Below are 22,542 nucleotides of genomic sequence, written 5' to 3'. Positions count from 1 at the left end.
ATGCGCGAGCCTTTGCTCATGCTCAGGAGGAATGTTGGCATAATGCGTTCGAGGACGGATGCTTCGAGAAAGCCGTATCATTCGCTTTGAAGCTACCTGCCGGCTGATAGGACTTTTCTGCGAAGAAAACTGGTCACAGTTGTACGTGAGGGACGACTCCTTGCCTCGGACGCATGAGATGCAGTCATGAGATATTTTCGTCGCGCTACATTCGTGCGCCATTTATGCCAAGGATACTTACACCCTGTTGTGCCCTTGGAAAGGATAGGATTGTATATATTGTGCGTGGAGGGACCGCGGTGAAAGTGAGTGAGTATTGAAGGGCAACCATGGGGCTCAGTACAGAAATAGGCCAGCCTCCAAAGGAGCCTCCAAAGTGGTCTCTCAACTCTTATCTGTTGATGAATGCAATCATTTTTGCATTGGCAGGGATATGTAAGGGTTTTGATGAAGGTGAGAGGCAAAGCTCCACCGTCCAAACCGTCAGACATCTAATCCAGCAGCGAACATCGCATGTCTTGTCGTGCAGTCCCAGTTCCGCGTCGCGTTTGGGATCGATAGACAGTCACCAGACGAATATGCCAACACGAAAGGCTGGATTGTGTCGATTTTCACAGCTGGGTCAATCTTTGGCTGTCTGGCTGTAAGCCGAATCCCAAAATCTAATGAGTACCTGACTTGCTAACGAAGTCCCAAAAGTGCTTACCAGTCAATGACCGCTTGGGACGAAAATGGAGCTTACGTCTGTCAACGTTGATCTATGCAGCAGGAGTCGCCGGACAGGCGCTCAGCAAAGGCAACCTGTCAGCCTTTTACGCATCCAGGTTCATCGCTGGCTTGGGTGGAGGTGGAATCACTGTCGTTCCTTCGATGTATATTTCGGAGGTAACACATCTTCATCAACATGGAGAGTGGGAGTGTCAGCTTATCAGGCGTCTAGATTGCACCGAAAAGAATTCGCGGACTTCTTGCTATTCAGTACTCGACTTGCCAACAGCTGGGTTCTGTTTTCGGCTTCTTCATCAACTATGGCATCACCAAAACGTATGACGGGAAAGACCTGCAATGGATGGTTCCTACATTCCTCCAGCTGGTACCGGCGGTAATCTGGGGGCTTGGGACATTTCTGTGTGTGGAATCTCCTCGGTGGTTACTATACGTCGGCCGGCGCGAACAAGCCATTGCCACGGTATCCCGACTCCGCGGCTTGCCCAATGGTCATGCCGAAGTGATTTCCGACATCCAGATCATGGAATCGCAGATCTTGTACGAGCGGGAGGCTGTTGTGGGAGCGACGCAGTGGGACCTGGTGAAAGAAGTGTTACTTCCAGTCGAAAATCGACGCCGCTTCCTGCTTGTCTTCATGGCGCACCTATTCTCGCAATGGTCGGGCGCCAGTGCGATCACTCAATATCTCCCCACGATCTTCGGTTACTTGAGTATGCCGAGTGAGACCGCCTCGCTAGCGACCGGATTCTACGCTGTGGTCAAGTTTGTCAGCTGCCTGATCTTCTCGTTGCTGGTGATTGATTTCATCGGACGTCGGAGGTCTCTCATGACGGGAATCACGCTTCAGACGACCACCTTGGTCTACCTGGCGTGCTATCTTGGCATAGCTCGCACGATGACCGCGGCTCACATTGCCAATACCCCGAGCGTATCTCGAGCCTCGACGGGAGCTGTGGCAGCTATCTTTATCCATGGGGTGGGGTGGAACATCGGGTGGCATGGCATGCCGTATCTTATCGGGGCAGAAGTGTACCCAATCCGTATCCGATCGCTGGCTGTTTCGATGGGCATGGCCTTTCACTGGGTGTTCTTCTTCGGATGTTCTCGGGCGACTCCTGATATGCTGGAAGTGATGCAAGAATGGGGCGCATTCGCCTTTTTCGCCTGCATCTGTTTTGTTTCTCTGATTTATGTGTTCTTTGCGATGCCGGTAAGTGTCCCCCTAGTGAGGTGGTCTCGAGGATTCCACGTGGACGGAGTCACTAAGTTTGTTCAGGATACCACCGGACGGTCTTTGGAGTCACTGGATAGTTTGTTCCAGCGGCCCTGGTACAAGGTTTACCGGGTGGCCTATGCAAAGAATGACAATGTGGGAGGTGTGGTGTAAAAAAGGCTGAAGTGGAAGGGCGAGATGGGCTGGTCTAGTTCTATTCCCGTGTATCTCCAGTCTGTAAGCAGTAAGTGAAGAAAATGACACGAGACCACAGGCACTTGATATGGTATCGGATGCTCCTCTTCACATTTAACCATAGTCTGTCGAAAGTCGAAAGGGAAGACGTGAGCATGACACGGCAAGTGGTCAATTTAGCCGATCAACGTGGCACAGTGCGACGCTGAAGTGCAACCACCTGGTTCGGTGTATTCGGAAGAGGGGAGAATAATCGATTGGAGGAGGAAAGTTGATCAAGGCTGGGCAGGGTCCGAGGGCTCAGCTGTGGCGGCCATGTGCAAGACTGCCGCTGCTTTCGGCAAACTCACTGGCTGTTCACTGAACACGCACCGAATCCCTTGGTTTGCTCCCCAGACTGGTTAGTACTGTAGCTTCGGTACCACCAGCCAGAATCCCTATACTTCTTACAAACCTTGTAATGTATAGACCAAAGCATGGATTCTGAACTGTTCATCTATTTCCACGACCAAGAAGTGACATTTTCTGCAACCTTGGCACCACAATCCCACATACGACAACACATATGAGCAATACCAGAGGCTTCACTATATCATAATGGGTCTCCAGATTGCCCAATTCCAACATTGACCATTTGGGGAAAAGCTGACGTGCATACTTGATGGTGAGAATGGTACAGACATCAGACAAAAACACCGCATCCATCTTATCTGATTGACCAATTTCAGGTTCCATTTCCGTAGAAGAGGAGGAAGCTCCATCGAACCGTCGGTGATCCCAGGTCAATCATCCACACGAGGGGATACATAAATCGGGGCATATGGACTCTATTCTCTTGAGTTCTGGTCAGACAAAAGCCAGAAACATGCTGGACACGGCACGAAGAAACAACCAGTGAGAAGTAGTCTCGTTCAAAAGAAGCGTTATGTATCGGAAGCAAGCATAAACCTAAATATTTGATGTGTTGTAGCAAGGATAACTACCCCGACGCAGATAAAAGCATAGCTTTCCTGTTTTCGAATAGCACAATCATGGTACAACGACCAGCACGAGGCAAAACACCTTCTCTCGGGCTCCGGTTCCGAGAAACCTCTCCCTCCTGTTCCTACCCCAATCTGGTAGCGGTCTGGTTAATGCATAAGTCTACCGTAGAGCACAGAGGTTGGTTGCAAGCACGTTTGGGCTTCAACATGACGACACAGTCGATCATAAGTCTAGCTTAACTCAAGGATAGAGTCGATTAGCAGGCTAGAGAATGTGCAAGAACAACAAGAAGGAACGCTCCACCTCCTTTAGCTGCGGCGTGGTCGTATGTGGTGATCATCTTCTACCACTCGCAATATCACGCTCCCAGCTACCACGTGAAGTTCTCCAAGTATAAATCGGTCTCTCCCTTCACATCGGCACAGGGCTCTCTGAGGTCTTCGAGTACCGCCTCCGACGCGTCCAGCTAGGCCATGATAGGATCCTTCCCAGCTCAATGGACGTGGTTTCCTGTCTAGCCTGGTCAGCCACCAGTCTTCAGCTGGTCAAGACACTCCGGCGCGGCGATCCCCAGACTACGCGGCTCCTCTACCAAGCAGGAGCTATCCTGCGCCCCGTCGTTTGTGTGCTCGCCTACTTGCTCCAGAACCCTAACCTCCATCGTCTCTCGGTTTATGCGCTGGACAGCTTCGTCTATGCACGCGTCTTCATCTTCTTCTTCCAGTATACCCCATATCTGCGGAATACACCTGGCAACACCATATACGCGCTAGCCATCCCCTTGGCGGCTGCATTCAGCATTCATGAGAGCCGCGTGCCCGGGGCGTCGGTGGGGTTCGCGGAATTATAGGAGCTGCGAAAGGTCGCCAACCACCAGGCCTTGAAGAAGCCGCTGACGGATGACCATGTCTCCAGTAGCGAAGCGTCTAATCGATCATGTGTATTTCTTGGCAGTCATATCACGGAGATAAATGTGTAAGTGTAAATGCGCCCGCATTCTACAGACATATATTTTCACGGTGCAGTGAGGGATGGGATTGAAGTTGTTCGATAATATGTCTCACAGATAGTTGACGATCATATAGATTAAACTAAATCAATATATCCATTGCATAGCTTGATGTTTCAGCCTGTTGGCTGCAGTAGATGGTGATCGAGCTTCTGTTGTTGCGTTCGAAAGGCAGGTAATTATCGCTCGGGAACCTCGGGACGGACACGCACTTTTCAGTTCCACCCCACGCTCCGTGAACACAAAGCAGCATCCGACCAGGCCCAAAGCGGAAAGGTTCGTTTAGCACGTTTAGCACCTATGATGGAGTAGGTAAGTTATTGTTGCCGTTGCCAAGGAAGCAAGCATTATTGTGCCTGATGATGATGGATGACAGTCATCATGATCACTCTGCCTGACTCCGTTCTCTCCACATTCCACACTTTTACGATCGATCTTGTGGTGGAGAAGATATGGATGTGTGACGACTTGACGAAGATTGTACATATACCCTCTATGAGTGAGACTACGGACTCGAAAACTGCGCGAACATGGTCTGACAGTGGCAAGACAATTTGACCTCTTTCGCGGCTATCCATGGCTCCTCGAGTCTCGACCAAACCAAGCCTTTCGTTAGCGGAAAAGCGCAAGGGCAGAAAAGACCCTGTTTGATGTCATCTACTGGTTTGACTGGTTACTGGTTAACTCCGGCGCAATTCATCCGGACAGGACACCCTCACTATCAGTTCCCAAATAGATTACCTTCGTAATTATTCATGGCCATCCCGCGGGTCTCCATTTGAGTCCCCGAACTTCCACTCCATCTTCCCCCCCTTCTCCCCAGTTCTTCCGACTCGGTTCTCTCCGAGATAACATTTTTCTCCCTTCTAGACTACCTAGACTACATTCTCCCTTATTTTTCTTCACAGCCCGAAGTCAAATTCCTTCTATTGTTTCCTGGCATTCTCATGCGCCGCTCCCGGCGAGACCCGGATCATGGCGGAGGGAATGCGACCAGACCGAGGAGGGCCTGCGGTTTCGCGGGCCTTGACAGTCCCCGCGATCGTCACCAGCACCGCATCTTCCTCTTCCTCCATTCCTATCCACGAGACCTCCACCACCAGCACAACAAATACGAGCAATAGCCCCACGGTGCTCAACCGCAGCGATCAGAGTCCCGATGCCTCCAAACCCAGCCTGATTCGCTCTTCGCAAACCTTTCCGATCGGTAAGTCCGTCCAGTCGGTCACGAGACAAATAATCACCATCATCGATCAGCTGCTGACTCGGGCTCCCCCTCCCTACATTTAGCTTCGAGTCCCTCGGACTTTGCTTCAGCCTCGAACGGACCCCTACAAGATGGCAAACGACACTCTCACGCCTTGCAGTACCCAAGCAATGGTTCCGTGAAAAACACCGCCTCATCCCCATCCGTCTTCCAATCGACAACCGACTCGAGCGCCATCGATCCGTTATCACAAGTAAGGCTGACGCGCTTGTTTCCGTGGTCTAGATGTCTAGGTGGCTGATTTGACCGTGCGTTCCCGATAGCATATCATCAAGCGCACCAACACCCACAAGTCTATCCCCTTGAAGCTATTGGGTAGGGCCTCATACGAAGCGGAAGCGGGCGGAGGCGATCATCGTGGCTCCTTAGACCATGGCTCAAATCGGGGCGATGCGAATATGCATCCGAAGGCATCCAAGGAGAAGAAGTGAGTGCGAACCCTTTTTTGTTCGTCGTTGTTGTTGTTAAAGTCAGACCCTTTACCCCGCATTATCGCCATGCGGCTCACATTGCTTTTTCCCCCTTCGGAATTGACGGAACAAGCTTGCTGATCGTCTGATCTTCCCGTTATATAGGAAGGGTGTTTCTTTCCTGAGTCGTATCATACCCGGAAAAAAGAAGGATCAATATATAAATGACGAGGACGATGTCTCGGAGCCCGAAACAACTCGCATGGACACCGACGCCGCTTCGCAGCCGATCGGGTTCTTCCCTCGATTCCCGCCTCCTCCCAAATACATCCGCGTAAGAGCACATAACAAGAAGGAAAAGACATTCAGTCGAGTCTTCGTGGCGCAAGAGCTCGAGGGCGCAACCGGTGCTGCGGGTGGCTCGGACAAGGATGACTCCGTGTCGTCCACAGGAGTACCAAACGAGGCCAGCACGGGCAAGGCGATCTGGGCGCTCGTGTTCTCCAACGATGGCAAATACCTGGCAGCTGCTGGTCAAGACAAGAAAGTGCGTGTCTGGCAAGTCGTTGGCTCCCCCGAGGACCGCGACCCGGCCGATCCGGCATCAGATAGTGATGATGGTCCGCCCCGGTTGAACGCGCAAGTATTCAAGTCTCGTCCGGTCCAAGTCTACGAAGGCCATACGGGAAGCGTACTTGATCTCAGCTGGAGCAAGGTATTTTTCACTGGCTTGTCCAAGTGTGGATCGGTGCTAACGCAGACTTCTAGAACAACTTCTTGCTCTCTTCGTCAATGGACAAGACGGTCCGACTCTGGCATGTGAGCCGACCCGAGTGCTTATGCTGCTTCAAGCATAGCGACTTTGTTACATCGATCCAATTTCACCCGCGAGATGATCGGTTTTTCCTGGCAGGATCACTAGACACCAAACTGCGGCTATGGAGTATCCCGGATAAGAGTGTGGCGTTTGTGGCGACCGTCCCCGATATGATCACGGCCGTGGCCTTTACACCTGATGGACGGCACTCCATCGCTGGAAGCCTCAACGGGCTGTGTAATATATACGAAACAGATGGATTAAAGGCCGTTGGACAGATTCATGTGCGTTCCGCACGTGGTCGCAACGCCAAGGGCAGCAAAATTACTGGTATCGATACTATGACCTTGCCATGCAACGACCCCTATGGCGAGGTCAAACTTTTGATCACCAGCAACGACTCCCGGATACGGCTGTACAACTTTCGCGACAGGACGCTAGAGGCCAAGTTTCGCGGCAATGAGAATACCTGCAGCCAAATCCGCGCGTCTTTCAGCAATGATGGGAAACATATCATCTGCGGCAGCGAAGATCGCCGAACGTATCTATGGCCGGTAGAATCGATCGAGAAGGACTCCGAAAAGCGGGCCGTCGAGGTGTTCGATACACATTCGGCCATGGTTACGGCCGCCATCATGGCCCCCACGAAAACAAAGCAGGCACTGGGACTCGCCGAAGATCCGATCTTCGACGTATGTAACCCACCACCGGTGACTCTAATCAGCCAGGCAGACCGGGAGAACGGCCGGGCGCATCCCAATCCAGGAGCCAGCAAGCAAGAGTCGCCGGCGTATCTGGCTCGGTCGACCCACCCGGACGGGAACATCATGATCGTGGCCGATTACTCCGGCAAGATCCAAGTCCTGCGCCAGGACTGTGCCTACCAGAAACGGCGGTACGACAACTGGGACACGCACAGCACGATCTCCCGCAAGATTCTCCGGCGCACCAACTCGGCCCGCCACAGCATCGCATCCTCCACCGGGAAGGATTCCACACACAAGACGCCATCCGAGCGCATCATCTCATGGCGCAACTCGGTCATTCGTCACGGTACTAGCAACAGTCGGTCGGGGATGCGGACCCCGCGCACTCGCAGTCCCTCCCCGCACAAGTCGATCCGCGACGGGCCATCAGGGTATGCGAGCCCGGGCCGCGCGTCGTTCAACGCGGCACGACCGGACTCCCGGTCGATGTTCACCACCTCGCCACCCCAATCGGCCTACAAACAGTCCATGGAGAGCGGTCGGTCCAGCGCCGAGACGCCCCGCGTTCTCGCCAGTGGCATCGAGGGGCAACAGACGCCCCCGGCGTCGACGACCACGTTCGTCAAGCGGGAGGACAAGGACAACCCGCTGTGGCTGCAAGGCGAACAAAGCTACGCGTTCTACAACAAGATCGCGCGCGACGCGCTCGCGATGCGGAAGAAGCGCAAGCCCAGCAGCGGCAGCGGGCTGCCCAGTCCGAACCACCTGGCGGTGCCGGGGGAACGAAATATGAGCCTGGGGAGTGCCTTGAGCAGCGACTATGGGTCGTCCAACGGCGATGGCGAGGACGGCGAAGTGCTCCGGTGCGAGAACTGCGCGGGCACCAATTTCCGAGCGACCAAGGGGCGCAATGGGAGACAGCGGCTGGTTTGCGTGCGATGCGCCCAGCCGATCACATAGTTCTGGTGCGTGTAGATGGATACCTAGTAGAGGGTGGGACATGCTGCAGAGGATTCGATGTAATTAGTTCATGTTTTTGTATGTATGTACGATAGATGGATGGCCTATACATAGCCTACGCTGTACAGTCGGTACGAGGGACGAATGACGAATGATCTGAATCAACCAGCGCCATGTGCACGATCGCAACATACCTAGTAACTTACCTACCTACTGTATCTATCCCGGACCAGCATCTCGAGTACTTGGGGGCTTCCAACCCGGCAGGTGGCAGGTCGGCAGATCGGCCCCGAGCTCTCACCGCCCGGGCCAACAACAGCACCTCCGGAGTGTCAAATCCACCAAAACCCGCAATGCAGCACGCATCCCAAGCATCATCCACCACCACATCCAGGTGACACAATTACCTTCACCTCAATCACGCTTACACGCTCATCTCGTTATTTCCTTACTGTGTCAAATCCTCACCCCTGATCTAATCGTCCCTGGAATCCCGAGACCACAACTCCCGAATCAAGATGCCATACCTTCCCACCCCACAAGCCTACCTGGAGCAATCCGCTCTGCTCCTGCAAGCATATCCTGATGCGGTACGATATTCATAAAACCAACCCTTCTCCATCCTACTTCCCAGCTCACCAAGCTTTGCACCTAATCCCACACCTCCCTCCCCTCCCCTTCCCTCCCTCCATCCCCAACCCAACCCCAAACCAACCTCATCACAAACCCACCCATCAACCACCACAACTAACCGATAATCCCCTAGAAAATAACAACAAAATACACCTTCTCCCACGCCACCCGCTCCTCCACCAAGACCACCTCCAGCACCTCCGCCTCCAAAACCACACAACTCTCCTCAGAAACCCAACAGTCACAAACTCCACAAACGCAAGAAAAACCCCGCATAGCCACCCTCACCCTCAAGACCTTCCACCCCGGCTCCGGCATCTGCCTGAAATACCGGACCAACAAGGGCGCCGAGGTGGGGCGGTTGATCTCCTCGCTGGGCAAGTTGGCGGCTGGGGCGGATGTAGAGGGGTTGGGGTTGGGTTCGGGGAGTGCGGGCGCGGTAACTGGTGGTGGTGCTGGGGCGGGGGCGGGGGATGTGGAGATGGGGGATGCGTCTGCGTCTGTGCCTGCGCCTGTCGCTTTGGGGGGAGCTGGGGGTGTGGAGGGGAATGAGGGGGCTGCTGCTGCGGCGGGGGCTGGGGGTAAAAGTGGGAAGGGGAAGAAGAAGGGCGGGAAGGGGAAGCGGTGATTCTCTGATGCTTGGGGACTGAGTAGGAGGATACTATGTGGATATATTTGAAGAGCGATGGTCTGCTTGATGCTTGATGAACTCCAGGGGTTCGCTAGGATGGTAAATAGGAAAGGAAGGAATTGAGATACCCGCGTTGATGGTCAGGTTTAAAAGTTCGTCCTTGGACTTACTGTGGTGGAGGTGAGCCGATTGAGATGAGCCGAGAATAGGTGCTAAGGTGTGGATCTATTCAGAACGACTTCGTACAAACTACAATACCTTGACTGCGATTCACCAGTGGCACTCAGACATGCTCAATATTATCCAACAATGTACATTTCTAGCTAGATACAAAGGTGTAAAAGAAAATCCGCCCATCCAACGCCAATCCCATGCGTGTAAACCTCAAAGCTTCATAACACAAAATCCAAACAAGAATTATTCGTAGCCATGGCTGGTGCCGACAACCGGGTATATCGTGGCATCACTCTTCTAAAAGTCCTCGTCAAAGTTGAGACCGCCGGCCGAGGCGCTGGTCTCCTCCTCCTCCTTCTTCTTCGTGCTGGCCATGACACCAGCCTTCTGGTAGTCACCGACGCGCTTCTCGAAGAAGTTGGTCTTGCCGGCCAGGGAGATCGACTCCATGAAGTCGAAAGGGTTGGTGGAGTTGTAGTACTTCTTGTTACCAAGAGCCACCAACAGGCGATCAGCCACGAACTCGATGTACTGGCACATCAGCTTGGCGTTCATGCCGAGCAGGGCAACGGGGAGAGAGTCCGACAGGAACTCCTGCTCGATGCCGACGGCCTCGACGATGATGTCCTCGACCATCTGCTTGCTGGGGCGGTTGTTGAGGTGGGAGAAGAGCAAGCACGCGAAGTCGGTGTGAAGACCCTCGTCACGGGAGATCAACTCGTTGGAGAAGGTAAGACCGGGCATCAGGCCACGCTTCTTGAGCCAGAAGATAGAGGCGAAAGAGCCGGAGAAGAAGATACCTTCGACGGCAGCGAAAGCGACCAGACGCTGCGCGAAAGTGGATTCGCGGTCCTGGATCCACCGGATCGCCCAATCGGCCTTCTTGCGGATGCAAGGAACTGCAGCAGGTTAGCATTCTCGTCCAATCACAATCCCAGCACGATACACATACTGTTATCAATGGCGTCGAATAGGTAGTTGCGCTGCTTAGGCTCCTTGATGTAGGTGTCGATGAGGAGGGAGTAGGTCTCGGAGTGGATGTTCTCCATCATGATCTGGAAACCGTAGAAGCAACGAGCTTCGGGAATCTGAACTTCGCCGCTAAAACGCTCGACCAAGTTCTCGTTGACAATGCCGTCGGAAGCGGCGAAGAAAGCAAGGACGTGAGAAATGAAGTAGCGCTCGTCATCGTTAAGGCGGTCGCTCCAGTCGTGGAGATCCTTGGAGAGATCGATTTCCTCCGCGGTCCAGAAAGAGGCCTCGGCCTTCTTGTACATCTGCCAGATCTGTAGGACGCGAAAATACACGTTAATGCACTAGTCTCGACGCGGGTGGGGCGCCTGAGGGCAGAGCGGGAAAAAATTCCACTTTACGCGTGACGCGTGGGGGACGTGCCGACTGACCTCGTGGTACTTGATGGGGAAAAGAACGAAACGGTGAGGGTTCTCCTGGAGAAGAGGCTCGTTGGCCTCGAACTCCTTGATACCAGGAGCAACCTTGGGAGCTTCAGCGGGCTTCTCGGCAAGGGTCTTCTCGGCGACGACGTCGGCGGTGGCGGGAGCGTTCTCCTTGCCAGCGGCGTTGAAGTTGAGCTTCTTGACGGGAGAGTCGCTCATCTTGAGGTTCTCAAGCGAGGAAGCAGCCTATTCATCGAAGTAGATTAGCTGGGTTGCTCGCGTCGACGCGTTGTCCACGGGAGGCAAGACGTGACATCACCTACCTGCTTGGAGGGAGTGAGTTGTGCGGACATTGTGAAGCTGTAAGGAGATGGTGGAAAAGTAATTGAAGACAATTGTTCACAGCAACACAGCAACACACCAGACAATTGATCGTGATGGACTGGAGAGAAAGAAAATGAGCTGCGAAGGGGAGGGACAAGCAGACAGAAATACTTGCATGGGACGAGGAGCGTGATCCTTAGCGCGACGGGCTAAGTCACGTCGCACGTGACTTGGCGCGACTTGGGGCCGGGAGACTGGCTGGAACATGGTTGGTCCGGACCCATTTTGTTGATGCCGTCGCGTCTACGGTAATGGATACACGTCTTTCATTCCATTTTCGCTCTACGGCTGACCCATGAGCCATTTGCTTTGCTCCAGTCAGACCACCGGCCAGTCGTCCATCCGGTGCTCTAGAACTCCACTGTTCCAGCAGCTGCAAGCCTGCAACAAGTTTTACAGCTCTCTCCACATTCCTGGAAAGGTACAAACTGCGCTGTTCACAACCATCGGCGTCTCTGCCGCTTGTACTCCGTACCCTAGCGCGTTCGTGTTTCGCCGCGCTATTCCATCTCGGGTCTTAATGCTGGCCCCTCCCTATCTTATCTGATCAAATTGAATCGATCGCGATTCTCGCTCCTGAATGCGTGCTGCTGTCAATTGCGCTGCCTCTATTGCTGCTGTCTATCAGACATTCCATGGTGTTGCAAACTTGGTGGTCTCTATGAACACCTCCCATGCCTAGAACCCTCACCGGTCTTCTGTACCTTACAGATAACTGCAGTTGCTTAGGCAGCGTTTACGGCATCCTGAGCAATCAAGCTGAGCTCAGCTGCCGATCCCCACTGGCGTAAATCCGAGGCGAAGTTTTCTCAACTTTCATGTCCGTGCTCACACAGAACGCGACGCGCCGGTCTGTTTCCCAAGTCCTCCTGCTCCACCATCACGGAATTACGGGATTTCCCTGGGCCCCTGCGGCACCGCTGCCTATCCTAATGCGGTAGCCTGGCTCCAATCTAGATTTCATGGCGAGCTCTGGGGCCGCAATTAGTGGGCTTTGGGCAAAGTTCTGTTTCCGTCCGGTCGGTGATGACGTCCTTCATGTCCGAGACGCGTCCGCCGTGTTTTGACTGTTGACGCGTAAGATCACAACCTCGCCTACTCAAAAACGCTGTGTGACCATAGTGCTCTGGATGAGTCAATCATCTGGAGCTGGCTTGGATAGATACCGATCTTTGTAATCTACCCAGATCTTGTTACAATGTGCCTAGTATGCCGTCACAGGTGCGATGGAATCCGTGTCTGCACGGCGTCGCGCTTCGGGCTATCGATCCAACAGGAACAACATGCGAACTACGACGATATCATCTCGGAGACTGGGACAATCCTGGTCTCTACTGGGGCAAACTATATAAGGGCCCACTTGGGTCCTACCAAGGATACAATTGTTCTAGCTTTCACCTGGAGCTTGAAGTGTCCGTCGCACCTTTATCCCCTTGCGCACGCAAAACTATCTCAAATGGTGTCGCTTGAGTGCTTCTTCTGAACCCACTAAGTTTATCTTGTTTAGAGGTCTATGATATCTAACATCACGCGACTAATCAAGGTGAAACGCCTTATGTGCACAACAAGCCGAGCAAGCAGATGTTAAATACTCAACCATGTAAACCCCGATTGGAAATACCGGAATGCCTCTATAAATATTTTCGCAAGGTAGGAAAGGTAAGTTGAAGTTGCTCGACGGGTGTCAATTATTTAAAGTCGAGCCTTGAGTGAGTCGGAGAGGAACCGGTCCTCCAGTCTACGCATGTATTTATTGGTCTGTTCGGCCAAGCTGAGTGTCAAGATCTAGGGAAGAGTTAGCGGTTGGTTGCCGGACATCAAAATTCCCTGCTCTTGACTTACGGTGTGGGGCAGGATACGGGCAAGATGGGCGAAGTATCCCTTATAAATCGCAAGGATGCCCTCGGTGCGAATGGTCTGGAACAAGCAATCGAATGCGCCCTTGTATAGGTTGCCGGTCTGGTTGTACATTCTCGACATAATCGTGTCTGCAAAAAGGGTCAGTTTGATCACGCTGCTTTGAATACAATATGGGACAAACATACCAGGAGGGTGCATGACACAGCAAACCACGAAGCCGGAAGCCGTGCTGCTGGCCAGGTGCAGAGCGGGCCCATCTTCCATACCAAGGTGCTTTGTCAAGCGACGCTTAGCGAAGAAGTAAGTCGGCAGCTGAACCGAGCTACCGAAACCAGTGCGCACCATCGCTGCGCCTACACCGCGATACAATCCCTTCACTCCCTCGGTTTTATAGATCTTGCTCAGACCGTCGAACGAGTTGCGATAGTTGTGCTGTGTACCGACAGGAAGGAACGGCGAGAAGGATTGTAGACGGGTCTTGACAAGGAAGAATGGCGAGCCAGCTGCAGCGCCGATGATGCCTGACGTGGCACCTGCGAAGACGTTGATTCCCAGGGACTGGACCTGGCTGTCTTTGTAGATCGCATTTGTGATGCTCCCGCGCAGAGGTTCGTAGAATCCGAGACGGCACCCGTTCAACAGGACTTGATAGATATACTGAGAAGCGCGTTAGTCCGTGCGACATCCTGTTGCTCGTCGTGGGCGATACTTACGGCAGAGCCAATACCCCGAAAGAGACCGCGAGGCCCTTCATTCTGCAAGATCACCTTGACACCGTGACAAACACCTCGGTATTTCTTGACCGCGTCGGTCTTGGATTGCAACTCTCCTTGCAATTGTAAACTAGGATATCCATCAAGTCAGCTGTGTATTGTGGAGCGCCGGCTGGCTAGTGAGGACAGGAGCGCATGGGTGCAATCATACCGGATCTTGACAGTCTCAAAGCTGTGAGTTACTGTGACCGCACCACATGCTGCAACACCTCCTGCAATGAAAGCTCTAGATAGAAAGTCGATCGAGTCAGCGCGATCGCGAAAATGACAATTTCGATTTGAGTGCGACAAACCCCGTCGTCGTCGACATGGCGGCTCAAGGATCGTCTCCGCTAGCGGAGCAGAGTCAACTGGCCTTTGCGCGCAAAATGCTGGGATCTGGACCGTGGTAAGAAGGCGGAGTTGTCTAGCTGTACAGCAGGCAAGGAGATCCTAAGAAGGCGAGGCGTGAGATTTGGAGAGTAAGACGTTCAGTTGTCGGTGACACGGTCAGGCATTATTCAGCCGAAGGAGGGTTGCAAGCCAACATAAATGAACAATTCATGCAGGCCAGCTCTCCAGCCGGGGTCCGACTTTCTGACGTTCGGCTCGGATTCCGTGACTCTCAATTGGTCAACATGCTGCATTTTCCACACGGGGCCTCCGACCATCGGCCGATCTGCTTAGGTCAGCTCTTAAGAGCCCCCGATTATAGCCGGCGGGGCGGAACAATGTTATTTCGGGAGAGCTCCAAGCGCGAGCAAACAGGCTGGGGAAGGCGCGTTTACCACTGCATTCGATAAAGCTCTAATCAGAGCACCTCAGCGAGGGACGATACAAGCTACAGGCGCGCACAGTTCTGCTTGTGTCCCCATATTCAAATAGGCTTTCTGCCTTGTATACTATCGTCCACAACGCGACCGTTGCTCATCTGATCGCAAGCATGTCGGAGGTACAATCCACACCCGCGGCGCAGCAGCAGGCGCAGCAGCAGACGCAGCAGCCGATGGTCCAGACTCAAAAAGTGTCGGACATCATTCGTAGCTTTCGCCCGACCAAGGTGAGTGATAAGAGCTAGCTAGAAACTGTATGCACTGCTTCTCTAATGCATTCTCGTTATTATAGGCATTCCGTCCCCCGAAGCAAGACAGTGCCAATTATGTGACGTCGTTGGATTTCGATGATCAGGGTGACTACTTGGTGGCTTCCGGTGACGACGACACCATTCAAGTCTTCGACATCAAGGAGGGCAAGTCTACAAAGTCCGTTCCCAGCAAGAAGTATGGGGCTCATCTGGCGCGCTTCACACACCATTCCCGTCAAGTTCTGCATGCCAGCACCAAAGTCGACGGTACGTCTCCTAGCACGGTGTCTCGTGTTTTGATCTGTACTTATCCTTCCAGATTCGCTGCGATTGCTTGATCTACACAATGAAGGTTACGTGCGGTATTTCTCCGGCCATACAGATAAGGTAACTTGTTTGGCTCTGTCCCCTGGCGGCGACTCCTTCATATCGTGCTCCAAGGACGACACTATCGCCCTCTGGGATCTCGGCTCCCGAAACGCCCAGGGTAGGCTGAAGCTCGCAACACCTTACCTCGTTGCCTTTGACCCATCCGCATCGGTCATTGCGGTCGCTTCGCAGTCTACGTCCTCCGTTCTGCTCTACGATTACCGCAATTACGACAAGTCCCCCTTCTCCACCTTCGATCTTGCCCCTCACGAGGAACGATACACGCCGTCAACACGCGGCAGAGCATGGACCCGACTTGAGTTCTCGAATGACGGGAAATACCTGCTTGTGGGTACCGATTATCATGGGCATTTCATCCTCGATGCCTTTGAGGGTTCCGTGAAAGCATTCTTGGTTGGTAGGGCTGGATCCCCGGGTCGGGCTGCGCCTATTTCCACAACCGGGAAGCCTCTCGGACAGGGTGATGCATGCTTCTCGCCAGACGGGCGATATGTGATCGGAGGATCTGGCGATCAACCGGATGTGCTGGTGTGGGACTTGCAGCAGACCCCTGATGCCAATGGTTTACTGCAGCCAATGACAAAGCTGCCTCACCGTGGTCGAGTTGCACTGGTGGAATACAACCCCCGCTATAACATGCTGGCTTCCGCCGACAAGGAGATTGTGTTCTGGCTCCCAGAAGACGGCTCCAGACCATCAGAAAAGTAAATGTCTCTGATGACTGACAACGGCTACCCGGTGTGCCCTTTGAAATGCATCATTATGATGGGCCTTTCTCACTACCAATCCTCGCTCCTGAATCGAAGCGAAGCACACTTAGAAGACCGGTATGACTCCCCTCCTTTCTTGATGCGGTGGGATCTATTGTCTAAAGCATTTCAGTATAATTACCTAGTCTTTGCGGCCCTTCTCTTTCCCTATCAAACTCCTCGCTGTATCGCATACCCAAATCGAAGGCCCCTCCAGACTACCGTCTGCCCCTCTATTCCTCTCGACAATGGACTCGATTTGTTTGACCACCGTGCGATTGCTTGATATCGTCATCACCCCGGCAGCCCACCCGTACAAGAACACGCTGTGATTGATGTCAGATAGCACCTGCTCGACCTTTTCATAGACAGGCGGAAGTCTGGCGAGATCCTTCGCAGAAGCTATTGTGGGTTTCGCATTAACTTTCACCACGGGAATTCTCCAGTCAGCAGGGATCTCATAATCGGACAGCTTCTGATAGGCCTCCCTGAGGCCCTCCGGAGTACATTCAGCAAACGAATCATGACCCATTAATATTCTCATCCGCTGCTTCTCAGTTTCGGTGCCGATGATGTTGACGATTTCCTGCATTCTCTGGGCGGCTTCTTCGGTGCAGACCAGATCACGGCCTACCATTGCCGGCCACAACTCCGTGGGGAGCAGTGGGCGGCTGTGCTCAACCTCAATCTGACGATTGATGGCCTTGTGATGAATGGGGGAGGTGGAAATATCTTTGTAATGCGACAAGTCCGAGACTGCCGCGAGCAGCAATGTACAGTCCATATTTAGGGTAGACGTGAAATGCTTGAAGGGCTTAGGGAGCAGCCTCTCCAGCGCTTCAGCCTGCGTGGTCTCGCTTTGCGAAGAATATACATTCTCCCCACAAGTCACATCGATCCCATACCCACGTATGACCTTCAGCAGACCATCGATCTCGGGACTCGAGCCTTCCTCTATCTTAGGAATGACGAACCGCAGACGCGGCGTTCTATACCTCACCCTCGTAACATTAGCCGCTTTCCTCATACCACTAGCCAGCTTTACCAGCTCGATCTCATCATCATCATCGTCGTCCTCATCATCTGTCCCCATCCCATCTTCATGATTCCGCAGCACCGTTCGCGGAGCTTCCTCCTCGGAATCATCCGCCTCCCACCCTTTCTTGGCCATCTCAAACAACAACCTCGTCTCCGAGATCGTCGACACCTTCACCCACTCCTCCCCATCATCCGCCACAATATCCACAAACACACTCTTCTTCTTATCCTTGCTGCTCCTCTTCTTCTCCCCCGTCCCCGTGCCCGAAGTATCAACCTCACCCCCCCAATAAAACCGCTTCCCAAACGCCACCAACCCCGAACACGACCCCTTCGCAATCGCCCACACCGCCTCGTAGAACGGCAGATTCGACGACCTCAACGCATGCGTCAACCGCGCCCGCACCTCGTCGTCGCCATCGTTTCCTCCTCTATCGTCATGTTCCGGTGCTGCAACGGCGGCGGCAGCAGCAGCTGTAGCTTTCTGCACCTGCGCATCGAGCTTCTCCAGCATGCGCAGCTCGGAGAGCACGCTCGAGCGCAGCGACCGCACTTCCACGATCTGCGGGTTGCGTTGCGTCTGCGCCAGGAGGGATTGCAGCGCGGTGAGTTCGGCGAGGAGGGTGCGGCATCGGGTGACGAGGGTCGTGGAGAGGGTGAGGGTGCTGGTGCTGGTGCCGGTGGTGCTGCTTTGGTCGAAGAGGTCGGAGGGGTTGGGTTCTCCCATTTCGTTGGGCTGGGGCTCGGGTTCTCGGGTCGGTTTGGGGGTTTGAGGTTTGGAAGTTTGGTGTGGTAGGTGGTTTCTCGGGGTGTTGGAGGTGAGTTTATTGGGTTTGGTGGGGGGTTGTTTGGGTTGGGTCTTGGTTGGTAAGGTTCGCCGCGGCGGCGGCGGGGTGGAGGGGTTCAGGTCTGCGGTGCAATGTATACTCAAGAGGAGATTTGAGGACTCGGTAAGGGCGTCGAGAGAAGGAGATAGAAGGTGGGAGAAAGTTATGTCTGAGTCATGGCTGGATATGTGAGGCTGTTGGCAGAAGTAAGACACAGCTCGCTAGCTGCTCGGCCATTGCAGATGACGGCTGCTTGGCTCTTTCCAAGCTAAAAACTAACATACCGCGAGCCGCGGTGCGTGTCGATGGGGAATGCCTAGTATTCCAATCATAGTGCCCAATTCAGGCTATCCAGACAGTCGCTAGAGCTAGTTTATACTACTACTGAGTAAAGCCTTCATTCCCATCAAGCTTCTTCGACATGGACCACATCCTAAAGCACAAGTCTTCATTTTGAACTAGAATCAAGCACACTTTATACACTATGTAACAACAAAATACTTCATCCCTCATCAATGAAAAAATAAATTAAAAAGGCTAATAACGAAACTCACTGGGAATTCACCTTAGCCAAACGCCATGATATGCCTTCAAGCAAATTAAAGCGAAATTGAGCCTCCAATCCTACACGGCAACGGTTTTTGGGATGCAAGGAACTCTCCTCCGGCCACACACATAACGCCTTCCTACTGCGGCCACGAGCTACCCTGCAACCCTGGTATGACCACTCAGTGCTTGTCGGTAAGACGCTGTCTTTCACCGGAGTTGCGCGGTGACTCATCCTCATCATCCGACCATCTGTCGCCGTCTTCGCCCACTGCGAAGATAGTCTCTCCATCCAGGGATTCCCGGGGGCGTGATGCCGAGGGAACAGGCTTCGGCGGGATAGGCGACAGGTCACCACGCTGTTCATGGCCGACGTGTTCTTCAAGGCCACCGAGAGCGTCTTCCTCATCCAATGCACTGCCGAACGAACGAATCTCGAAACCATCGTCATCTTGGGCAATCTGCAGATTCGGTCAGCGACAATCCTTGACACTCCACACATAGGAGACTTACCTCATCACTCATGGCAAAGCGGCGGTTGTTCACAGTGGGTCGCCACAAGTAGGCGACGAACGCAATGTCAAAGAGATAGACAATGTTGAGCCAGCCATCCAAGACGAACCATCTGGTCTTCCAGTGCTCAGGTACAAAGCTGGCTTCACTGTGTCCGGCAAAGTTGATCGAGTTGAGGAAGAAGAAGCCGAAAATCACGATGATGCTACCAAGGATGCACCACCACAGTTTTTTGTACATCATAGCCTTCACTTTCTGCTTGCGGTCGATCAAATCCTTCATGGTGGCGTTCAGTGAGTTCAACGTCCAGACGTAGAAAGCAGTCAATGTTCCCGCAAGTGGCAAGACAATGAGCAAAACGAGTGGACCGGCGCTGTCGGGAGTGATAGATAGACTTGCAACAGCGTAGATCACAGCGAAGACGAAATGGGTGATGGCGAGAACGCGGACATAGATCATAGTTCGTCCGAGCGAAGGTTTGACAACGCCGTATCCCATGCACACGATGAGAAGGAGGAAGAATGAAAAGGAGTTGCGGCCTGCATTTAGAACGGCTACTATGACCATCAACGCTTTCGCGCCGGCATTCAAGCCGTGCACATTTTGATATTCTATTCAAGGTTAGAGAAGCATCGAAATGTATGGTATTCGGTTCAGCATACCATAGAATCCCCAGGTCATCGCCTGCTCGACGATCAAGAAGACCAAGATCGCAGTGATGTAATTTTGCACGGGCACTATCCTATGTCAGTCAAGATCGACTCCCTGGCAGATGTTGACTTACAGATATCGTGACGATTCTGCACATAGAGAAAAGCCCAGAACCTATTGTCATTAGCTGATTGCCTCAATAACGATATAGGCTCGATGAACATACGCTCCGACCACAGCGTAGACAATGGTAAGGCCACCATAGAACGGCAGCTTTGCAATTTGTGCCGCTGGGAGCTCTCCATACGAATTCCTGAATTCCACAACGGCCTTGTAGTCGGTTCCGGAGTATCCGTATGTGCTCACACAGTAGAAGCCGGTCTTTTTGATCGGATAATTGATGGCGGTCGGATTGCTGAGATGCACGGCCTGAGTGATGATGGGGAACTTGGCGGCTTCGGTAGCGTTCGCAGCGAGGATAAACGAGCCAATTTGATCTTCCTTGCACAGATCTGCTTGAACACTGGCTTCATCGCAGATAGTTTCGATCACCTAAAAAGCATTGGTTGATCAGAGGATATTCACTCGAAAGCCACTCCTCGAGACATACATCGGAGTCGCCGGGTACAGGCCGCCCGATGAGGTTCTCATCAGTCCATTCGAAAATCACCAGGCTGACAATGGGATCACTGTCGCCAGCAGTCGAGTCTTGGACAAACTTCGTCAGGATAAAGGGGTCTACGCTTCCACCCCATGCTTTGCGGCTGTACATTCCCGAGCATCGCTGCCGACTGGCTTCATCTTGTGTCTAGAAAGCACCCAATGTCAAAGGTGAGCGATGGAGACTGTGTAGGACGAGGACAAACGCACCAATGCAACTTCATTGGCAAGAACATGTCCCGCAAATAAGGCTGTTAAGCCGAGAGTCTGAAGCCACCCTCTCATTCTGACCATAAATAGGAGCTAACCGGTGGGTTACTGGCAATACAGAGCTCCGGATTCGCCGAGCGCAGAAGATGGGGTACGGGTTTAAAGCATATGACGGTACAAGAGTGTGAAGAAGTCAGACTGTCAGAGATCAAGAGAGAGGGAGAAAGAAAGACTCCCAAGGACAACCGACAGTTGGTTGCGTATAGCTTTCGGAGAGAATGTGTACTGTCCAGCGATCGCACGAATTCGTGGCTACAACCTGAAACCGGGGAAGCCGCGCGTGTTGACGGTCCCGCCGATTGACGATTATCTAAGCCCGTACTGCCACTGAAGAATTTCTGCCTAGGTTTTCCCAATCGGCTTCCCGCTGCCCTGCTTTGCTTGTCAATCAATCACCGCATTTGAACCCGATCGTCTCACTCACTCACTCACTAGGCTAGGACGATTTTACAACATGCCAGGCAAGGAGATTCCAGAACGCTGCATGAACTGCCGTGAGGCGCAACCCGCCTTCATTCTGCGCAGCCGTCATGTCTGCCAGTAAGTCTTCTGGATCGCATCTGGTTTGGGAGTGGCGCCGCCCGCAGTGACTGACAGAAAGTGCCCCTCTTCTAGGGACTGCTATATACGCTTTGTCAAGTATAAGCCCTTCAAACGCACGGAGAACTATCGCCTTAGGAGGAATATGCCCCAAGATGGACCCTGCAAACTCTTACTTCCTCTCTCCTACGGCTTGTCATCTACAGTCATGCTGCACATGCTGCATGAGCAAGTCGAAACCATGCGACTCAAGCCGCATGGCCCCAAGGGCTATGAGCTTCTCGTCTTAACCATTGATCCGTCAACCATAAACCCTTCGATTCCTCCGCACGATGAAGCCTTCAGTCTGGCCGAGAAGCGATTCCCTCACTGCTCCTTCACGACCGTTCCTTTCCACAGCATTTTTGATTACGATCCCAGCATTAGCGAAGTCATGTCACTGTATGCGCACGCGAAGTTCGAGGATCAAACTTCATTGTCGAATCAGGAGCGCCTTGAAGCTTTTCGCTCGTCGATCACAAGCGCAACCTCCAAAGCGGACGTCGATAACATCCTTATCAATCGACTTATCGTCGCATTCGCAAAGAAAATGGAGTGCCGCGGCATAGTATGGGGAGATTCGGACAGCAAATTGGCTGCCAAGACTCTTGCGAATGTTGCAAAGGGCCGCGGCTCCGCAGTGACCTGGCAGGTCTGCGACGGGATATCTCCATCCGGACTCGAGTACAACTTTCCCCTTCGGGACCTGTTTACTGTTGAATTGCGCAACTATGCTAGCTTCATCCCAGAACTTTCTGACCTCATTATTCCCCATCAAGCGGTTTCGGAGAACACGCTCACGAAGAATCTGTCAATCGACGAGCTGATGGTTCGTTACGTGCTCACGCAGGGTGAGAAGTACCCTGGTGTGATGTTGAATGTGACCAGAACAGCAAGCAAACTACAGTCTCCCAGCGCTTCCCCGGCCGAACAGCAATGCAGCCTTTGCGGAGCTCTTATGTTCAAGACGAATGCGACATCGCCACAGGCCACAGGCCAGCACTCAGACAGCTTATCTTCCCAGATATGCTATGCATGTGCTCGATCTCGACCTGATCTAAGTTGCTAAGAGTTGACAGTGCAGACATTAGATATGATTGTGCGCGAAATCTA

General features: G+C 53.0%; 10 protein-coding genes across 10 annotated transcripts; 6 read left to right on the top strand and 4 right to left on the bottom strand.

Moving 5' to 3' along the window:
* Window positions 1-329: 329 nt before the first annotated feature.
* Window positions 330-2,116, top strand: ASPACDRAFT_51486 (uncharacterized protein; the record flags this gene model as incomplete). Its single annotated transcript, XM_020202487.1, has 5 exons — window positions 330-453; window positions 504-643; window positions 700-885; window positions 941-1,939; window positions 2,006-2,116. The coding sequence occupies 5 exons, from the start codon at window positions 330-332 to the stop codon at window positions 2,114-2,116; spliced, it is 1,560 nt and encodes a 519-aa protein (XP_020058061.1).
* A 1,495-nt stretch (window positions 2,117-3,611) lies between these two features.
* On the top strand, window positions 3,612-3,971 carry ASPACDRAFT_1855087 (uncharacterized protein; the record flags this gene model as incomplete). The annotated part of the gene is made up of 1 exon (XM_020197423.1): window positions 3,612-3,971. Exon 1 carries the CDS (start codon window positions 3,618-3,620, stop codon window positions 3,969-3,971), a length of 354 nt encoding a protein of 117 aa, XP_020058060.1. The 5' UTR covers window positions 3,612-3,617.
* An 874-nt stretch (window positions 3,972-4,845) lies between these two features.
* ASPACDRAFT_116697 (WD40 repeat domain-containing protein) lies at window positions 4,846-8,505 on the top strand. The gene is made up of 5 exons (XM_020196008.1): window positions 4,846-5,337; window positions 5,421-5,590; window positions 5,661-5,824; window positions 5,973-6,522; window positions 6,576-8,505. The coding sequence occupies exons 1-5, from the start codon at window positions 5,106-5,108 to the stop codon at window positions 8,289-8,291; spliced, it is 2,832 nt and encodes a 943-aa protein (XP_020058059.1). The 5' UTR covers window positions 4,846-5,105; the 3' UTR covers window positions 8,292-8,505.
* A 304-nt stretch (window positions 8,506-8,809) lies between these two features.
* ASPACDRAFT_77410 (SRP9/SRP21 family protein) lies at window positions 8,810-9,552 on the top strand (the record flags this gene model as incomplete). The annotated part of the gene is made up of 2 exons (XM_020204959.1): window positions 8,810-8,881; window positions 9,058-9,552. 2 exons carry the CDS (start codon window positions 8,810-8,812, stop codon window positions 9,550-9,552), a joined length of 567 nt encoding a protein of 188 aa, XP_020058058.1.
* A 285-nt stretch (window positions 9,553-9,837) lies between these two features.
* Window positions 9,838-11,557, bottom strand: ASPACDRAFT_77409 (ribonucleotide-diphosphate reductase subunit RNR2). Its single transcript, XM_020204958.1, has 4 exons — window positions 11,450-11,557; window positions 11,133-11,372; window positions 10,682-11,015; window positions 9,838-10,628 (listed from the first exon to the last, which is right to left on the bottom strand). Exons 1-4 carry the CDS (start codon window positions 11,477-11,479, stop codon window positions 10,027-10,029), a joined length of 1,206 nt encoding a protein of 401 aa, XP_020058057.1. The 5' UTR covers window positions 11,480-11,557; the 3' UTR covers window positions 9,838-10,026.
* Window positions 11,558-13,202: 1,645 nt separating this feature from the next.
* On the bottom strand, window positions 13,203-14,453 carry ASPACDRAFT_41980 (putative mitochondrial oxaloacetate transporter (Oac); the record flags this gene model as incomplete). The annotated part of the gene is made up of 6 exons (XM_020201013.1): window positions 13,203-13,295; window positions 13,353-13,498; window positions 13,556-14,027; window positions 14,084-14,213; window positions 14,295-14,369; window positions 14,437-14,453. The coding sequence occupies 6 exons, from the start codon at window positions 14,451-14,453 to the stop codon at window positions 13,203-13,205; spliced, it is 933 nt and encodes a 310-aa protein (XP_020058056.1).
* Window positions 14,454-15,065: 612 nt separating this feature from the next.
* ASPACDRAFT_25855 (WD-repeat containing protein SWD2) lies at window positions 15,066-16,304 on the top strand (the record flags this gene model as incomplete). Its single annotated transcript, XM_020199369.1, has 3 exons — window positions 15,066-15,182; window positions 15,248-15,473; window positions 15,526-16,304. The coding sequence occupies 3 exons, from the start codon at window positions 15,066-15,068 to the stop codon at window positions 16,302-16,304; spliced, it is 1,122 nt and encodes a 373-aa protein (XP_020058055.1).
* A 183-nt stretch (window positions 16,305-16,487) lies between these two features.
* ASPACDRAFT_116681 (uncharacterized protein) lies at window positions 16,488-18,110 on the bottom strand (the record flags this gene model as incomplete). The annotated part of the gene is made up of 1 exon (XM_020196007.1): window positions 16,488-18,110. The coding sequence occupies one exon, from the start codon at window positions 18,108-18,110 to the stop codon at window positions 16,488-16,490; it is 1,623 nt and encodes a 540-aa protein (XP_020058054.1).
* A 505-nt stretch (window positions 18,111-18,615) lies between these two features.
* Window positions 18,616-21,103, bottom strand: ASPACDRAFT_116679 (putative integral membrane protein (Ptm1)). Its single transcript, XM_020196006.1, has 7 exons — window positions 20,791-21,103; window positions 20,531-20,728; window positions 20,147-20,472; window positions 20,054-20,094; window positions 19,932-20,006; window positions 19,270-19,880; window positions 18,616-19,217 (listed from the first exon to the last, which is right to left on the bottom strand). The coding sequence occupies exons 1-7, from the start codon at window positions 20,863-20,865 to the stop codon at window positions 18,939-18,941; spliced, it is 1,605 nt and encodes a 534-aa protein (XP_020058053.1). The 5' UTR covers window positions 20,866-21,103; the 3' UTR covers window positions 18,616-18,938.
* Window positions 21,104-21,304: 201 nt separating this feature from the next.
* On the top strand, window positions 21,305-22,498 carry ASPACDRAFT_41976 (uncharacterized protein; the record flags this gene model as incomplete). The annotated part of the gene is made up of 2 exons (XM_020201012.1): window positions 21,305-21,390; window positions 21,466-22,498. The coding sequence occupies 2 exons, from the start codon at window positions 21,305-21,307 to the stop codon at window positions 22,496-22,498; spliced, it is 1,119 nt and encodes a 372-aa protein (XP_020058052.1).
* Window positions 22,499-22,542: the final 44 nt, after the last annotated feature.

The sequence above is a fragment of the Aspergillus aculeatus genome, assembly GCF_001890905.1.
Source record: "Aspergillus aculeatus ATCC 16872 unplaced genomic scaffold ASPACscaffold_5, whole genome shotgun sequence".
Lineage (NCBI taxonomy): Eukaryota > Fungi > Ascomycota > Eurotiomycetes > Eurotiales > Aspergillaceae > Aspergillus > Aspergillus aculeatus.
The sequence above is the reverse complement of the archived record's forward strand: the minus strand, read 5'-3'. Positions and strand labels throughout refer to the sequence as shown.